The sequence below is a fragment of the Colletes gigas genome, unplaced genomic scaffold, assembly GCF_013123115.1.
Source record: "Colletes gigas isolate AHSC1104 unplaced genomic scaffold, ASM1312311v1 Colletes_gigas_Sc00049, whole genome shotgun sequence".
NCBI classification, from domain to species: domain Eukaryota; kingdom Metazoa; phylum Arthropoda; class Insecta; order Hymenoptera; family Colletidae; genus Colletes; species Colletes gigas.
Genome location: NW_025106678.1, coordinates 1 through 15,983, shown reverse-complemented (window position 1 = coordinate 15,983; position 15,983 = coordinate 1). Strand labels below are relative to the sequence as shown.

Here is a 15,983-nt window from a genome sequence, read left to right as displayed (position 1 = left end):
ATGAATTAAAAAAGTCCTCGTTGTTTCCTTTAAATAACATCGTCGTTAGGAGTTTTATAATTTCCACATTAACACGTAAAACGCAAAACAATGTGTAGTAACGTATTTTTTAACATTATATATTTTTTTTTAAATGTGATACTGTCGATCCTTGGGAACCAACATGGCGTTTAACGTGTTAATTCAATATTTCCTTACTAACGTTCGACAATGTACTTTATTTACATAAAATTGCGTTGAGCATATATTTTGGTAGTAATAACACATTACAATATATGCTGTTAACAGAGTACTATAAAATATTAAAAATCTGTAGATAAAGAAATAAATAAAACAATTTGTGTAAAAGATTTTTTGTATTTTTTTTTTTTTCTTGCATTATTTAATAGAAACTTAATTTTACAGAAGGTCAAACCTTTTAAACAAAATGTTAATCACTTTGATCTAATCTTGAAGGTTTGAGACGTAGCCTCTGGATAACATATTCTGGCATGCAATATGTAGGGTTAATTCTTTTTAGAGGATAATCAGCATTTAAAAGAGAAAGTGCTGTTAATCCAAAAAGAGTGTGGAAAGGATCAGCAACATCTCCTGGACGATCACTAAATCCTCCTGATTCCATGTCTTGGCATGCTAGTACAAATTTTACCTGCGATTCAATGTTAGCATGAATTTAATAAATTTCCTCTAGTTTTCCTTTGTTTAAATTATGAGTAATTAATCAATGTTGAGTAGCATAATTTATAGCAGCTAGGTAGCCCGAAATACGGGTTCGAGCTGTCAAGAGATCGGCGAATTGGAGAGGAGCTCGGTAGATTTCGAGTTCGGACCGAATTGTCCCGAATGATCCCGAAACAAATCCGTCGCAATCTTGTCAGTTCCAATCCGGGTTTCGGGCTACCCGCACAGCCTTAGTCACGGTGTAACAGTTCAACTTAAATTTCTTCCTAACGTCCATCGTTACAATCGTTTTAACATACAGGCCTTAAAAACAACCTACTCTACAACATTCAAGACTAATCAAAGACTACCGCCGCGGTGTCTACTTTCACGGAGAACAATTTAATTAATTAATCACCGCGCAAAAGAAATTATTTCGTTTTGGAAACATACCAATTGCTCCTTGTTAACCCAATGAAGACGCCCGAGTATAGTAAGCGCCGAAAGAACCCACCAAGAATAACAAACGTCGGGCGCTTTTTCTGGTCTTCCGTTTAAACCGCCAGAGGGAAGTTGCCGTTCGCAAAGCCACCAACCTAACTGATCCGCGTCTACCAAACTAAGGCAATCTAAAAACATTATTTTATTATAATAACCTCGAAATTCTTGTCCCCGTAGAAACGAATTACCAGTTATCGATAAAAGTCCCACGCAGCAGTAGATCATACCGGCGTGGCTTTCGCCGCCTGGTTTTGACCCGAACCCACCATCGAAATTCATACATTTTATCACAAATTCAACAGCCTTATTAACGTCTATAGCATCCAATCGATTCTAAAACAATGTTCCTCCATTTTACTTCGAGTCTGCTTGTTTGGTAAAATTAGTTAAAATTTTTACATTATATCTATTACTAACTAAAAGTGATAAAGTTGCCACTGCACAAAATGAAAATCTTGTATCAACTTCACCCCACATATCACCGGTAAAACTCCCATCTGGTTGTTGTCTCTCTTTTACATACTTTACAACTTTTTCCACATCTATAACATCAAGAGCATCAAAGATACAAAGTATTTGTATTGCGCTTAATGTGTGGAGAAGATGTGGATCATGTTGTAAACTGGATGCAATTCCACCACTTTCTGTTTGACATTGGGCTATAAATTCAAGGACTTCGTTCCGGTTGGTTTGGTCCAGTTTGCCCATAAGATCTAGTGCTGTTAGACCCCAGTACATACCAGACATCCTCAAGTGTTCCGTTGTACAATATATCTAGCATATTTTTATGTTTTTGTTAGTTGTTCATATTTGTCATACATAGTTGAACTAATCCAACACAAACCATTACAAGAAAAAAGGAATGGTCTGTGTTGATCTTGTTCTGTTTTCAGTATTATTTAGTGATATCAATCCCTCCTATATTACTAGGCTAACTTTAATAATTATATTGTATATACCTATTCTCTATGTAGATAGATAAGAAATCATCATACTTACATATTCATCCTTATCAGCACCATAAGACAGTAAAAACTTTACATGTTTTTCTAATAGCAGGTCAGAAATTGTATTTGGAAGGTCAATGTCGTGTTTTACATTTGACTGAAAAAGGAGTTATACATATTTTAACATTACTAATGATATAAGAAATCAGTAATGAATTATATTATGTATTTTTATTTATAATACACATTTTAATTTATATTCTTCTTTACTTAATTTATATTCTCTTTAAAAACAATATTTTTTAAATTTCGGTTTATATTCGTATATTCAAAATCTATTGAAAAGGTAACTTCTAACCTATGGTAAATAATTTTTATTAAATCTTATTTTCCTTACCATAGTACATAAATTCTTTTAGAAGCACCTGAATGATTACGTTCAATCAAATATCACTGTTTTAAAAAAAATTAATAAAATCTTCCACGACTGCTATTTTTTGGACAAATTGTCAAGCGACATAGAACTTCTAATACGCTCACCTAACCTCAAAACTGTAATAATTTATTGGATTAAGTCCGGTTGTGACAGGTGCATACCAAAGGGCGCGGACGTTCAAAAACGACATAAACTTTTGAAGAAAATTTTATTTACACATCTTAACATCGCTAACAGAGTATAATAATATTAAAAATAATAGAAACTACAAATTTTAAATTATTTTCATTATCTTCAACATTTCCTATGTAACATAAATTCTGCTATTTGTTTTGAATATTAAATGTCAAATGTTCTAGACATGAATTCCAGTCGTAAAATGATTGAAAATTAGAAAAACAAATTTAAGGTATAACTACAAACAAATGGTGCAGATAATGTAATGACAATAATTCGTGTAAAAAACATCATTTATTTAACATTTCATTTCTCTCTTTTTTTCATATTTTATATATCCAGGAACTTGAATATTTACTGGAAAGGAACACAAAATTAAAATTTTGTTATATAATTATTTATAAAAACGTTTCATAGTATATATAATTTATCACTTATTCCACTACTTTTGTTCGCAAAATTTACCTAAATTAATAATTAACTGGATATAGATTCATCTTCGTTATCGGAATTCGTACTTCTAACATCTTGGTCATTCTGTTCCTCTTGATCATCTTGGTCTTCCTGATTAGACATTTCTTCCCAATTTTCATCAGATTCGCTTTCTATATCTTCATCTTCTATCCCGCCATCTTCGTCAGAGGAATCTGTGTATGTTTCGGGTTCAATAAAATTCAAATTAGAAGTTATAAAAGGAAACGTATATTCTCAAATGGTTTAAAAACAGAACAATTAGTACAAACCTGAATCCTGATAGACAAGACAGTTTTCATCAACGTCCTTGTGGTGCTCTTCGGTTGTCTGAGAAATTTGGCCAGTAACGAGAGATATGCGGCCTTTAAGTTTCGAGAGCTCCGACAAGAGAGCCAATTTGGCATCTATTAAACTCAAAATTGCACCAAACGATTGCATAAGATCGGCTTGTGACAAAAAATGACCCGCATGTGTCATCAATAATGCCTCCAACCATCTCACCGCAACTTTGCTCCTACAATATAACGACAGTAATAAGTAAAACGTACGTAAAATGAAATTAAAATTTTTTGGTAAAAATATTTCTCTAGAAGTGGATAATATAACAGACATACTGAACTTAATAAAAACTAATTGATTCATGGAAATCTTACGCGTAAGTTTTACCCTGGAGCAAGATGGTTAGCTCTTTGAGTAATGGTCCAATCGCCTGTATTGGTAGTTTAGCAATAGAGTTCCTAATAATGGACTCGTTTCTTGTGAGAAAAATATTGGTCAGAATAGTCTTGTCTTTACTATTCAAGCCTTGAATTAAAAGTTGTGCTCTATTGCTACCTGAGGTAGTAGTTTTTCCAGCAGGGCTGCTTTCACCATTTAAGCTGAGGTTTTCCAATCTGTCTTTCAATAATAATTGTGATCCTGAACTGCTATTCCTATCCCGTTTTGTTGTGGTTCCAATTATTCCTATGTTAAATAAATTCAACAAACCTTCATTTCTAAGTTGAATAAATACCATTTAGAAGTATTCTTGAGAATTTTTCATTAATGAGCTGTTATGGACAAAGGAATAAATGGAAAATTACAAAACTAATGAAATTCAATAACATACCCGGTGCAAGGTACTCAACATTATCCTCAATTAAGGGAGTCTTCACCTTAGAAATTTCATCTTTTCTGTCTTTGTTTCTCCTATTCTCTGAACGCACCAGGCATTGCACTTTATCAGAGAAATCTGGAGTCACTCTTTCGAATGTAGGATTCAGATATGTACCGTACGTTAAGAGCAACGTTTGCTCTCTTGTTAGTTTTGCATCTAAGATAGGAATTTGTTGGACAGTGTCTTTCGGACTAACGTCGGAAGCTACTGCAATATTTAAGCTAGGCTTCAACGGTTTTGTGCGACCGTTTGGTTGATACTGAAATAAGTGTGCTTGTCCTGATCTAGTCACTGCCAGAACAACTACCTCCGACTCCTCAGAGACATTTACAGAAACGCTTGTTGCGTCGTCCTGTAAAGCTAAGCTTGTCGCGGGGGATCTATCGTTTTTATTCTGCAAAGATTTTTCATAATTAGTAACGAGGAACATCACTTTTAAGCGCCATGCGCCGATTTCGGGGAAATAAAATTTATTGAAGAACTATAATCTATTTAAATTTCCTCAAAATCCTCAAAATTATTCTAAAGTTTTGAAGTATCAGTTTCTTTATTAAGTTCATCAGTAACCGTCACTAGTGATGTTTAGAGCAATGAAAAATTTCTTACTTCGTCTAAAGCCCAAACATTAAGGCAGCCATCGCCACAAGCTCCACTAATTACATAATTGCTTCCAGATGGCATCTTAAGAGTACAAAGGCATGTTATTTGATTAGCATGGCCCGTGAATGTTCTGACTAATTGTCTCGTAGATAGATCCCACCACTTAATAATTCTCTCCCCGGACAGTAAACTATCCCCATCCTTAGAGAGGGCCAAAGACGTTGTTTTTCCTCTCCCGGATTTCCATTTGTATTTTATTCCATTTTCTTTAAGGTTCCAATGAATAATGTGGTGATCATCCGCTGCAGTGAATAGACCAACATTTTCAGACCACGTCACCGCGGTAACTGTACCGGAATGACCATCCAGCTGAGTAGTGACTGAAGATGTTGTGTCATAAAGCGTGATTTTCCCGTTTGTAGAACCCATTGCAACAATCCCTTTGGAATTGGATTCCTCTGAAATTGACTTCTTTTTGCGTTTTTTCCATGGTGAAGGCTAGAATGTTATGTATAAACATAGTTATACTTGTACATAGCCATAAGATTTTTTCATTCTTCAATCTTCTTTTTTTAATATTTACAAAAAAGGGAGAGGATGGAAAAGTAAAGGATACGAAACTTTGTATACAGGGTGTTCGGTCGGGGAAAAATTTTAATGGGAGATTCTAGGAGCCAAAATGAAACGAAAATCAAGAATACCAATTTGTTGATTGAGGCTTTGTTAAAAAGTTATTAGCGTTTAATGTTCCGTCTGTGGAACAGCTGCGTGCGCGTGATAGTGGTTCTCATTTAACGTGAGAAACTTTACTTACTGACGTATCGACAGTCTTACAGTTTTGTGAATGAGAACCACTATCATGCGTGCGCAGCTGTTCGCAGATTGCCGTTCTACAGGCGGAACTTTAAACGTTAATAACTTTTTAACAAAGCCTCGATCAACAAATTGGTATTCTTGATTTTCGTCTTATTTTGGCCCCTAGAATCTCCCATTAAAATTGTTCCCTGGGGTGGCCGAACACCCTGTATACTTCGATACTTCAGCCGGTAGAAAAAAATAGAGATGGTGCTATGTTTCGAATGGGGTTGGAGTTAATTCAAATTTTATTCGTATGTTTTTTTTAGTATGATTATGACAATGGACATTGGTTAACAAAATTTCTTAAATCTCACTCCTAAAAATATAATTTTTATTTACCATTTTGATAACTTTTCACTGATGGATTATCTTGAAATTTCTACAACTTCATTATGAATAATTACAAAAAATGAAAGGATAAAAATTAAGTGTAAAATTAACAGTTATTGATTATAACAACAATATGTATTATATGGATGGGACCAAATGGTACTTTTATTATTCTACACCATAAAAATTGTTGCATTTGACATAGTAATATGGAAGTTATTGGCCATACAATAATATTAAAATTTTGGTACTATTTTTTACTTAAACTAAGTGTATACCATTTTATCTAGAACTAAAGATTAAAAATAAAGAAAAGAATAAGATGCCATGTATGTGGCTGAAAAAAATAAGAGTATGGGTACCTACTTGGTAAAGCACTGAAATTTGTAAATCTGTAGATGATAAACAATAGGTTTATGTGTAAATAAATGTTTTAAAACATATTGCACTAAATAAAAATAATACAGTTTCAAAAATATTGAGTTACACATGTTTGACTTACAATAAAAGTCATTGTCTCTTTAGCACACTTCAATATTATATAAACAAACTATTGCTGCATTAAATGAAATGATGATAGTAAATGTAAAACCTCATCCAGAAAGGGTTAATAGCATACAAGAAGATACTATGGAAAAAATAGATTACCAATATATTTTTACATAAATTTATGAAAGTTGCATAGTGGAGAATTTAATTTAATTCTTAATCCAATTTTGCAAAAAGATAACAAAAAATATATTAGTTTCACAAATTCTCCCAATAGATTGTTTATTTCGGTAATTAAACAAAAATTAGAATTAAAATTGAGAAATGTCACTAAATTCTAGAATCACAGATACATTTTTCAACGAAATTATTTTATTTTAAATATTCCAAAAATAGAAATTTATCCTCAGAGTTAATTTTTATGTAAATCTAAACAAAATTATAAATTGTACTAAGAACCTAACCTCAATATCTATAAAATGGAACATTAGTGGAAGAAGTAGGAAAGTAATATGGGTATTCTTGATTGAAAACGAGAGGTTTTAACTTAATTTATATATATAATGATACGCAGAATAGATTCAGAGAATAGTGAAGATTTATTGTAATGTAGAATAAAAAAAGCACATGGTTTACCGTAGCATTTGTTGACGAAGTGTTGACATAAAGCCAGGCCAAAATGCAACATGGAGAGGACAGATGAAAATTTGAAACATATTCTTGCTTTAAACGGCTGGTGAAGGTATCCCAAATTTTTAATTTTCCATCGTTTCCACAATGCGCGAAATAATCACCGTCGGAGGAAAAAGCGTAACAACTAACGGTAGACGCCATCTTTGAACTATAGCATGTATAGTAATAAGTTACATAGGGTAGAAATCACAAGAAAAACATTGATGGGCAAGTCTACTGTGAGTCTGATTTTTACAGTCGTGAGATACCGCCTTTAGTGACCAAACCCTCAAACTAATACACACGATTTATGATCGTTTTCGATCGTATAAGATTAATATTGTTTGTCATATATCTACTAAGTAATTTGTTAATTTAATTGACCCCATATTATCTGGCGTATATTGTACATACTTACGTTTTTCTTCAAATCGTGTGTATTGGTTGAGGGTTTGATCGTTAGAGGCGCTATCTTACAACTAGAAAAATCTGGCTAGGATTAAAATGGCATGAATTTCATGCACTAGTGTATCAAATGTAAACCGTTATCAAAACTATGTCAATTAAGTATTTTGTTAAGTAATTAAGAGAGCTTGAATGTACATTAAGAATACTTTACAGTCAACGTTAATATTTGATACCAATAAAAGTAATGGTAGTGTTATATTTAAATTTACCGCGTTCAATCTATTGCGCCGCCGAACGAGAGAGTGCGGTACTGCGGTTTATTGCGTAGTTAGTTATCACTGTTGTCAGTTCAGTCGCGACCAGTGTGGCCAGATCGGGCATAATTGAGTGCATCGAAATCGACAACAGTGACGACGAACTTCCTTAGCGTCTAACGGAATGGTGGGGATAGCAGGCATACACTACCGCACGAGCCACGTGTACGTGAGCTCGGCACTTCGCACAACTTCGGCAAATCGATAAAGAACGCTAGTGTGAGCCTTTCCTTCTTGCTCTTGTAAAAGACAAAACAACTGAAATACGACCTCGCGATAAGTGGCATACGATTCCAAGTCTCGACTGCCCCAGCATTTTTACTTTCCGACCTATATGTAAGGTATAAGGAAATTTATAAAGTATCACAATGAAAAAAAATTTTGAAGTTTTTTTTTAGCGGAAATACACGTTTTAGGACCCCCTGATCATATTGTGACTATTGAAAAAAACGATATTTTTTTTGTTCCTATGCTATTAACATGAATGCATTAAACGACTAAGTGAATTTCAATAACGAAAAAAATATTTCGAAATTTTTTTTTAGCGGAAATACACGTTTTAGGACCCCCTCATCATATTGTGACTACTACAAAAAAACATATTTTTTTTTTTGTTCCTATGCTATTGACATGATTGCGTCTAAACGGCTGAATGAATTTCAATGAAACTTAACATTTAAGTTTTATGTTCTCGTTTTAAGGTCTCATTATATTTTAAGCGTGATCAGCTCCCATATAATGATGATTATACGGTTTTAGTTTTATAATTATTTCGATACATACACATCATTTGTAACAAATTTTTAAAGCGATTTATATAAATCTTAAGAAGGATTAAGATCAAATATATTTTTCTCCTATCTTTCCTAGACAGGAAAAATTAAACGAAATCTTATGCCTTGCATACCTACCTAAACCACATAAAAAACGTATTCCACAAATATTTTAGAATAATGTTGTTCAAAGCAGTCTTACTCGTAAAGGGTTAATTAAGGGTTAATTAAAATGAAAAACCACTCTTAGCCAGTACCGTGCACGCTACAGAAATAGATTACTACTGACTTTTCCCACTATGTTTTTTAATAACCGTATCAAATTGTTACACACAATCAAATGTTATATATTTGACTTAACTTTACATAACAAAATAATTGTAACGATAGGTAAAAGAATAACGTGCACGCTACCGTTCAATGGAAACCACGGGAAGGTGGGGGTCACTTCCATCAGGAGGGAAATGTAAAAAATTGTTATTTCTTTGTAACATTATCACATGCCATATATTAGAACGTCTATATTCTTCTTTCCTTTTTTTTTGATTCCCCTCTTAATTCATTTCTGCAAAATGAAATATATTAAATTGACGTCTATATATGTACTGCTATTCAGTCAATAGAACTTTATTTCTAATTATTGCCTTTTAAAAACCTATGGGAACTGGGCTATATCTACGCGATGGTTATCGCATTATACATCCGTAGTTACACTTTTAGAGAATTGGGAGTCTGTATTGCTTTTTTTGCAAGAATTGACAATAAGCGAGAAATCAGAGTCCGGGGAACGTCTGTTAATCTCGATGCAAAATCCAGAGGCCAAAGCATATCTTTATTTTCTAAATTACGCTCTTGAGTTTTTTTATAAATTTAGCATTTTCTGTCAAACTCAAGAGACAAGAATTCATTTGCTTCAAAAGACTGCGGCAGAACTTTTATGCGATATATTACGCAATTTTCTGAAACCGCAGCTTTTGAAACACATGGATTTAGTAAGAATGATGAATTTTTCTGTAGTCGAAAATCAACTTCCATTTAATAGTATAAATTTAGGAACAGAGTGTCTTAATTTTCTGCATCAACTGAATGCAGAAGGCAAGTCCGACATCGTAGAAACCGTAAGGAAAAATTGTTTAATGTTTTATATTACAGCTGCAAACGAATTTCTTAGCATGTTGTATGTTTTTGAACCAACTTTTATATTAAATGATACAAATAGAGACATTTCCTTCAGAAATGTTCTCTTAATCGCTAAGAAATTCGGCGGTTTCGACGAAGAAGGACTGCAAACAGAATGGTCAGTATTGCCTTTGGAATTTACAACGAAAGGTAGACAGACGCTTATCGAGATGAAATTCGATGGTTTCTGGAAAACAATTTTATTAACGCGAAATTTGGACTATAAAATTAAATTTCCTGAATTGATGAAATTAGTAAATACAATTAGATCACTTCCAAATTCCAATGCCGATGCAGAAAGATTGTTTTCCATGTTACCTGACATAAAAACAAAGAAACGGAATAAACTTTCTTCGGCCAGCGTCAACTCTATTTGCGTTGTGAAATCTTCGTTAAAGGCGCAGAGGGAAAACTCTCAACCCATGGAGGTAGATGACGATCATCTAGCTCTATTGTATTCCAAAAATTTATATCATAGATTTGCTAAGAAGCAAAAGTGTAATTTAAGATTAAACGCAACATATGACAATAACTTTGAGAATTTTCCCGCTACGTCATATGACGAAAATTAAGGTACCGATTTACTACAGAGCTTTTCTCTAGAGAGATTTTTCTCTCCAGAGAAAAGCTCTTTAGTAAATTCGTACTATTAGGCTGCAATGACAGTATAAACGTTTTCATGCGACGTCGCGGTAGACTGGTCTTGTTACGTCAACGGTACCGTGACGTAGGCGCAACAAGGTGTGATGCATGTATGTGCCATAACGTCACGCGAAAGCGCTTACACTGCAACCGCAGTCTTGTTAGTGATGTCCAAAATATTTTTTTTTGGACATCGCTAATATGTAAATAGTCGTTCAATTTGTCTCGCGTTGTTACTTTTTTTACGTATTTCGCTTGCTGTAAATACTATTCTGCTTGCTCTAACTATCATTTTCTTTCTTCATTTATTTGCTTATATTTTGCCGTATATTTTTAGTTAGTGAAATTGCTTGCTGTAGATAGTGTGGCTATGACGTAGAATGTCGCGCCTTGTTACACTTACGTCACGGTACCGTAAGAGCAACAATGCACGACATAACGTGCCAGCTTAATCGCAAACGTCCTATCCCGACATCCCATCCTTTGGAAATGTAAACAATTATATCATTTTTCCATTTTTATGGCTCGTGTGTATATTAATAAAAATTAATGCATTCACGAGTTAGTTTTTCATTATATTGTAATTTCATTACATTAATAAAAACATTTTAATATACGGCATGTGATAATGTTACAAAGAAATAACAATTTTTTACATTTCCCTCCTGATGGAAGTGACCACCACCTTCCCGTGGTTTCCATTGAACGGTAGCGTGCACGTTATTCTTTTACCTATCGTTACAATTATTTTGTTATGTAAAGTTAAGTCAAATATATAACATTTGATTGTGTGTAACAATTTGATACGGTTATTAAAAAACATAGTGGGAAAAGTCAGTAGTAATCTATTTCTGTAGCGTGCACGGTACTGGCTAAGAGTGGTTTTTCATTTTAATTAACCCTTAATTAACCCTTTACGAGTAAGACTGCTTTGAACAACATTATTCTAAAATATTTGTGGAATACGTTTTTTATGTGGTTTAGGTAGGTATGCAAGGCATAAGATTTCGTTTAATTTTTCCTGTCTAGGAAAGATAGGAGAAAAATATATTTGATCTTAATCCTTCTTAAGATTTATATAAATCGCTTTAAAAATTTGTTACAAATGATGTGTATGTATCGAAATAATTATAAAACTAAAACCGTATAATCATCATTATATGGGAGCTGATCACGCTTAAAATATAATGAGACCTTAAAACGAGAACATAAAACTTAAATGTTAAGTTTCATTGAAATTCATTCAGCCGTTTAGACGCAATCATGTCAATAGCATAGGAACAAAAAAAAAATATGTTTTTTTGTAGTAGTCACAATATGATGAGGGGGTCCTAAAACGTGTATTTCCGCTAAAAAAAAATTTCGAAATATTTTTTTCGTTATTGCAATTCACTTATTGTTAGTCGTTGAGGAACAAAAAAAATGTCTTTTTTTTCGATAGTCACAATATGATCAGGGGGGTCCTAAAACGTGTATTTCCGCTAAAAAAAAACTTCAAAATTTTTTTTCATTATGATACTTTATAAATTTCCTTATACCTTACATATAGGTCGGAAAGTAAAAATGCTGGTGCAGTCGAGACTTGGAATCGTATGCCACTTATCGCGAGGTCGTATTTCAGTTGTTTTGTCTTTTACAAGAGCAAGAAGGAAAGGCTCACACTAGCGTTCTTTATCGATTTGCCGAAGTTGTGCGAAGTGCCGAGCTCACGTACACGTGGCTCGTGCGGTAGTGTATGCCTGCTATCCCCACCATTCCGTTAGACGCTAAGGAAGTTCGTCGTCACTGTTGTCGATTTCGATGCACTCAATTATGCCCGATCTGGCCACACTGGTCGCGACACAGCCTTCGGTAGAGTCAATCGTATTGTAATATCATTACAATATCATTGCAATATCATTGTAATGTCCATTTATAATAAATTTATAATTAAACCCTTATATTATTTGTAACAGTAGTGTGTGTACCTTTGTTAATTCCGATTGAAGTAGTGAAAAATAATAGGAAGCCTGCATCAGGGTTTATCATGGTGTTTGGGTGCATTGTTTCCTTGTTGCCAAAGAAGCAACAAGTAGTAAGTTTGTCCTTCCCTAAAGTAGAATTCTATTACAATTCATATAATTAACTAAGCAGCTATCAGTCAAGTATATTGATATAAAATTCGATTTTATTAAACAAAAAATAGAGAAGGTTATAATAATTTCAAAATATATTAAGTCCGAAAACCACCTGACTATATCCACAAAACCTTTGGCAAAAGATAAATCTTTTATTTTTAGAAATATGTTGCATGCTGTTTGGGTGAGTGGTAAATTGTATGTTGGGACAAATATTGAACCAATTAGGACATTTATTAATTAAAAGAGGTACAAGAGGGATACTGTCATGATGAAAGAAAGAAAAGGTTAAGTAAGGTCAAAGGAAAGTTAAAATATGTAAATTTGCAAGTAATATTGCTAAAAGCGATACAAATGTAAATTTTCCCAATGAGGAGTCAAACCTTGGTTTCCCATGTGATAGGTGAAGGTACTTTTTTGTAATGAATGTTTATTGGGCCACAGAATTATTATAAATATATATACAAGGGAGTACAACGAACCTAAATGTATATACAGCTATCTTATATCAAGAAATACAACTTAGACTAATGACTCAACATAGAGCACACATTATCTTAATATTAGAGAAATGTCCATTTTACTTAATACTACTTATAAGATAGGTTTAAGGATAATTATTTATAATAGGGGCAAGATTTAATTTTTTTGTATAGAAATGTGACACTGAAAAAAATTAGACAAAGCATAATTAAATGAAGTTACATGTAAAGGGGGAGGAATATGTATTGTAGTTTGCTACATAGTTAGAAATAATTAGATGTAGAACAGGTTATGTTAAAGATTGATGAGACATGAGTATAGTATGACAGTCACTGAGAGAAAAAAAGATTACTAAAACAAAAATAATTTCTCCTCTGCGGGGAATCGAAACCGGGTCTTCCGCGTGACAGGCGGGGATACTGACCACTTTTGAAAACATACGTTTATTGTGCCAGAACAATTTTAAATATATATACAATGGTACAATAAACCTAAACGTACAAATGGTTACATTAAACAATATAAACTTAGACTAATGGCTCAGCGCAGAGCACGCGTAGTCTTAACACTAAAACGATAAATACTGCACTTAATGCTACCGTGACTGTTATATCAAGAGGAATTTCTTATAGCTAGTTGGATTGGGATTTTGTATAGAAAGCGGCACAAGGGAAAAACTATACATGAGTGGTGAGTGGAAAATAATGGGGAGGGTGTTAGATATATATGTAGTACAATAAAATAGACTTAACTATATATAAGCTATAAAATCAAAAAAATAATACACTCTCCCCGGCGGGGAATCGAACCCCGGTCTCCCGCGTGACAGGCGGGGATACTGACCACTTGAAAACATACGTTTATTGTGCCAGAACAATTTTAAATATATATACAATGGTACAATAAACCTAAACGTACAAATGGTTACATTAAACAATATAAACTTAGACTAATGGCTCAGCGCAGAGCACGCGTAGTCTTAACACTAAAACGATAAATACTGCACTTAATGCTACCGTGACTGTTATATCAAGAGGAATTTCTTATAGCTAGTTGGATTGGGATTTTGTATAGAAAGCGGCACAAGGGAAAAACTATACATGAGTGGTGAGTGGAAAATAATGGGGAGGGTGTTAGATATATATGTAGTACAATAAAATAGACTTAACTATATATAAGCTATAAAATCAAAAAAATAATACACTCTCCCCGGCGGGGAATCGAACCCCGGTCTCCCGCGTGACAGGCGGGGATACTGACCACTTTTGAAAACATACGTTTATTGTGCCAGAACAATTTTAAATATATATACAATGGTACAATAAACCTAAACGTACAAATGGTTACATTAAACAATATAAACTTAGACTAATGGCTCAGCGCAGAGCACGCGTAGTCTTAACACTAAAACGATAAATACTGCACTTAATGCTACCGTGACTGTTATATCAAGAGGAATTTCTTATAGCTAGTTGGATTGGGATTTTGTATAGAAAGCGGCACAAGGGAAAAACTATACATGAGTGGTGAGTGGAAAATAATGGGGAGGGTGTTAGATATATATGTAGTACAATAAAATAGACTTAACTATATATAAGCTATAAAATCAAAAAAATAATACACTCTCCCCGGCGGGGAATCGAACCCCGGTCTCCCGCGTGACAGGCGGGGATACTGACCACTTGAAAACATACGTTTATTGTGCCAGAACAATTTTAAATATATATACAATGGTACAATAAACCTAAACGTACAAATGGTTACATTAAAACAATATAAACTTAGACTAATGGCTCAGCGCAGAGCACGCGTAGTCTTAACACTAAAACGATAAATACTGCACTTAATGCTACCGTGACTGTTATATCAAGAGGAATTTCTTATAGCTAGTTGGATTGGGATTTTGTATAGAAAGCGGCACAAGGGAAAAACTATACATGAGTGGTGAGTGGAAAATAATGGGGAGGGTGTTAGATATATATGTAGTACAATAAAATAGACTTAACTATATATAAGCTATAAAATCAAAAAAATAATACACTCTCCCCGGCGGGGAATCGAACCCCGGTCTCCCGCGTGACAGGCGGGGATACTGACCACTTTTGAAAACATACGTTTATTGTGCCAGAACAATTTTAAATATATATACAATGGTACAATAAACCTAAACGTACAAATGGTTACATTAAACAATATAAACTTAGACTAATGGCTCAGCGCAGAGCACGCGTAGTCTTAACACTAAAACGATAAATACTGCACTTAATGCTACCGTGACTGTTATATCAAGAGGAATTTCTTATAGCTAGTTGGATTGGGATTTTGTATAGAAAGCGGCACAAGGGAAAAACTATACATGAGTGGTGAGTGGAAAATAATGGGGAGGGTGTTAGATATATATGTAGTACAATAAAATAGACTTAACTATATATAAGCTATAAAATCAAAAAAATAATACACTCTCCCCGGCGGGGAATCGAACCCCGGTCTCCCGCGTGACAGGCGGGGATACTGACCACTTTTGAAAACATACGTTTATTGTGCCAGAACAATTTTAAATATATATACAATGGTACAATAAACCTAAACGTACAAATGGTTACATTAAACAATATAAACTTAGACTAATGGCTCAGCGCAGAGCACGCGTAGTCTTAACACTAAAACGATAAATACTGCACTTAATGCTACCGTGACTGTTATATCAAGAGGAATTTCTTATAGCTAGTTGGATTGGGATTTTGTATAGAAAGCGGCACAAGGGAAA

At 33.8% G+C, this 15,983-nt stretch overlaps 2 protein-coding genes across 4 annotated transcripts; both read right to left on the bottom strand.

Moving 5' to 3' along the window:
* Positions 1 to 374: 374 nt before the first annotated feature.
* On the bottom strand, positions 375 to 2,647 carry LOC122403323 (geranylgeranyl transferase type-2 subunit beta). Of its 2 annotated transcripts, XM_043406793.1 has the most exons (6): positions 2,506 to 2,647; positions 2,161 to 2,265; positions 1,579 to 1,935; positions 1,350 to 1,494; positions 1,114 to 1,289; positions 375 to 649 (listed from the first exon to the last, which is right to left on the bottom strand). In XM_043406793.1, the coding sequence occupies exons 1-6, from the start codon at positions 2,506 to 2,508 to the stop codon at positions 431 to 433; spliced, it is 1,005 nt and encodes a 334-aa protein (XP_043262728.1). In that variant the 5' UTR covers positions 2,509 to 2,647; the 3' UTR covers positions 375 to 430. The 2 variants fall into 2 exon arrangements, with proteins under 2 accessions (XP_043262728.1, XP_043262727.1); XM_043406792.1 differs by having other exon boundaries at positions 1,114 to 1,494.
* Positions 2,648 to 2,975: 328 nt separating this feature from the next.
* LOC122403331 (WD repeat-containing protein 43) lies at positions 2,976 to 7,462 on the bottom strand. Of its 2 annotated transcripts, XM_043406811.1 has the most exons (8): positions 7,265 to 7,462; positions 6,687 to 6,689; positions 4,958 to 5,449; positions 4,304 to 4,745; positions 3,849 to 4,158; positions 3,465 to 3,709; positions 3,187 to 3,368; positions 2,976 to 3,078 (listed from the first exon to the last, which is right to left on the bottom strand). In XM_043406811.1, exons 1-7 carry the CDS (start codon positions 7,460 to 7,462, stop codon positions 3,199 to 3,201), a joined length of 1,860 nt encoding a protein of 619 aa, XP_043262746.1. In that variant the 3' UTR covers positions 2,976 to 3,078; positions 3,187 to 3,198. The 2 variants fall into 2 exon arrangements, with proteins under 2 accessions (XP_043262746.1, XP_043262747.1); XM_043406812.1 differs by lacking the exons at positions 6,687 to 6,689; positions 7,265 to 7,462 and adding an exon at positions 6,149 to 6,190.
* Between the last annotated feature and the right edge of the window lie 8,521 nt (positions 7,463 to 15,983).